Source organism: Lolium rigidum, chromosome 6 (assembly GCF_022539505.1).
Source record: "Lolium rigidum isolate FL_2022 chromosome 6, APGP_CSIRO_Lrig_0.1, whole genome shotgun sequence".
Lineage (NCBI taxonomy): Eukaryota > Viridiplantae > Streptophyta > Magnoliopsida > Poales > Poaceae > Lolium > Lolium rigidum.
In genome coordinates, this window is record NC_061513.1 from 111920222 (window position 1) to 111922565 (window position 2344).

The 2344-nt window shown below is 46.2% G+C and overlaps 1 protein-coding gene across 1 annotated transcript; it reads right to left on the reverse strand.

The window, feature by feature from the left end:
* Window positions 1-754: 754 nt before the first annotated feature.
* On the reverse strand, window positions 755-1261 carry LOC124663123. The gene has a single exon (XM_047200864.1). It carries the CDS (start codon window positions 1259-1261, stop codon window positions 755-757), a length of 507 nt encoding a protein of 168 aa, XP_047056820.1.
* Between the last annotated feature and the right edge of the window lie 1083 nt (window positions 1262-2344).

Here is a 2344-nt window from a genome sequence, read left to right on the forward strand (position 1 = left end):
TCAATTTGAAGTATATAAAGCGGTAGAATTTGTTCTAACGGAACAAGGTGGGACTATTCTATAGACAGCGGAGCTCACACCCAGCGATATACGGAGTATTAAGAAACGACGAAGCGATCGTCCCTGGAGGTGTTTTTGAATTGGGCCAGCCCACAGAATAATACCCGCACCAGCAACCAATCGACCAACACGAGCGAGACGATTTTCTTATTCTATCCGCAAACAACGAAACGGTAGCCCTAGCCAGGGCGTGGCAATTTATAGTATTATGCGATTTGGTGGAAGGGTAAAACGGTCCCAAAAAAAACGTTGACGAAACTTTTTGGCAGAAACCTTAGCTCCTTTATTATTAGGTATAGAAGTAATATGAATCGGAGGACTATTTCTGCTGGTACCACACTAGTATGCTATCATGGTGGAAGTCGCTTTTTAGAAGAGTCGATAATAGAGTGACTACTGTGTGAGTAGATAGTATTGTAGAGTTTAGTTATGATCATTCCTGCCGGTTTACACATACATTTCGTCTATGATGTGTACTTAAATATGCACATGCATGCGGTTCTTCATCTATTTTAATCTACCAGACTTGGTCGCAAACACAACTGAATCAGTCGAACCATCAGGAACTCATGCTCTTTTCAGCAAATTCAGGTTGTGCAAATTTGCAAAATGCAGACATACATCTACCAGAAACTAACATTTTCCAGTTCAAAGCTCACACATACAAGTACACTGTTACTGTTTCGCTTCACTCTCACAATGCACTGCCACACGGTTGCCTCGTGCAGGTCTCGCCGCCGCTGTAAGATGGGTGAAATGAGTAGTAGCTCCTCTCGTCGTCCCACTCCATGGCCATGCCATCCATATACCACTCCCCCACGCTGTCGCCAGTGAATGGGCCAAACGCATCGCGCTCCATCTCATGATCCGTCCAGTAGTCCACGGGGTTGCAACCGCCGCCGCCGTCGTCCACAACGTGCGGCGCCGGCGAGCACCCGCACAAGTCGAAGCCGGACAGGATGATGCCGTCCAGCCCGCAGTCCTCGCAGCCTGCCTCCTCCTGGTGCGGGTGGACCGAGTCCAGGTCGCCCCAGCCGTCGTCGACGGGGAAGCCGACTTGACGAAGATGCTTGCCGCGCCCCGCCACCTCCTCCTCATCCTCTTCCTGTTCGTCGGCCAGCGACGCGTCCAGGAGCTCCACGAGCAGGTCGGCGCCGTAAACCTCCGGAACCTCGTGCTGCAGCTCCGCGATGCACTCCATGTACGTGTAGACTGGGAAATGGAAAATGCAAATGAGAAATGTGAGAAGATTCAGCTTTTGATCATTGTAGGATGGTGTGATGAAGTGTGAAGCGTTCTTATAGCACAAAAAGGTGGGACGTGCCAGCTGTGTGTACAGACCCGGTCGGTCTCTCGCGCCTAAAGCGGCCCGCATGCATGTGTGTGGACCGGACGGTGGGCAGTGCTGCTTGGCCTGATCATGGATTGATTGCTTCTGGTGGAGCAATCTAATTACTGTATTTTCTATAAATGCGGCTTCGCCCTGCTGCACCTATTACTAATTGTGGCTACAGCTTGTGATATAGATCAAAACATGATTAAGCGAGAAAGTTGTCAAATATTGGAGCCTAGAACACATATTTAATTGAAGTTGCTGAGACGAAGACATCTCCTAGTGGCTGAGACCTGAGAAGACAATGGAAACAATGCTGAGACGATATTCAAGTTAGAACCACAACATTTATTATGGATTGGAGGGAGTAATGTAATTTGTTTACATTGCCCTGTCCAGTCCAGAGGATGACATCAACAAACAAGAGCTTTGAAGATATGTAGATTACAATGTTCTGAACAAGCTAAATATAATCAACTGGACCTAGATGAACATGAACTATTGCAAAAAGACAAAGAGCCCCTTTTCAAAGAACGCTACATTACTAATTATTTTAGTCACGGTTATTTGATTTTGTTCCAAGTTCAATCTTTACACCTTGAAAGCATCACAATATCAGGAGCATAGAATACACTGCTCGACCTTGAAACTGCACATTGAATTCATCCGAGGAGGGTGATACTGATTTTTTTCGATAAAGGGCGTTTTATTACTCAAAAAGTTTTGAAGCAATACACTCAGCCTCTGCATAACTAGGATGCACACAGCCGTTCAAAAAACCAAAAAGTTCGACAAGAGAATTTGTATATGAAAGATAAAAACAGGTGACGATCTCGGCTAAGCCTCATTTGCTTCAATTCGCCTATTATGTTGCCACCCATGTTGGGAAATAAACTCATTCGTCATGTTCTCCAATCGTGTAGACACCTCCGTAAAGAGATCGCGATCCTC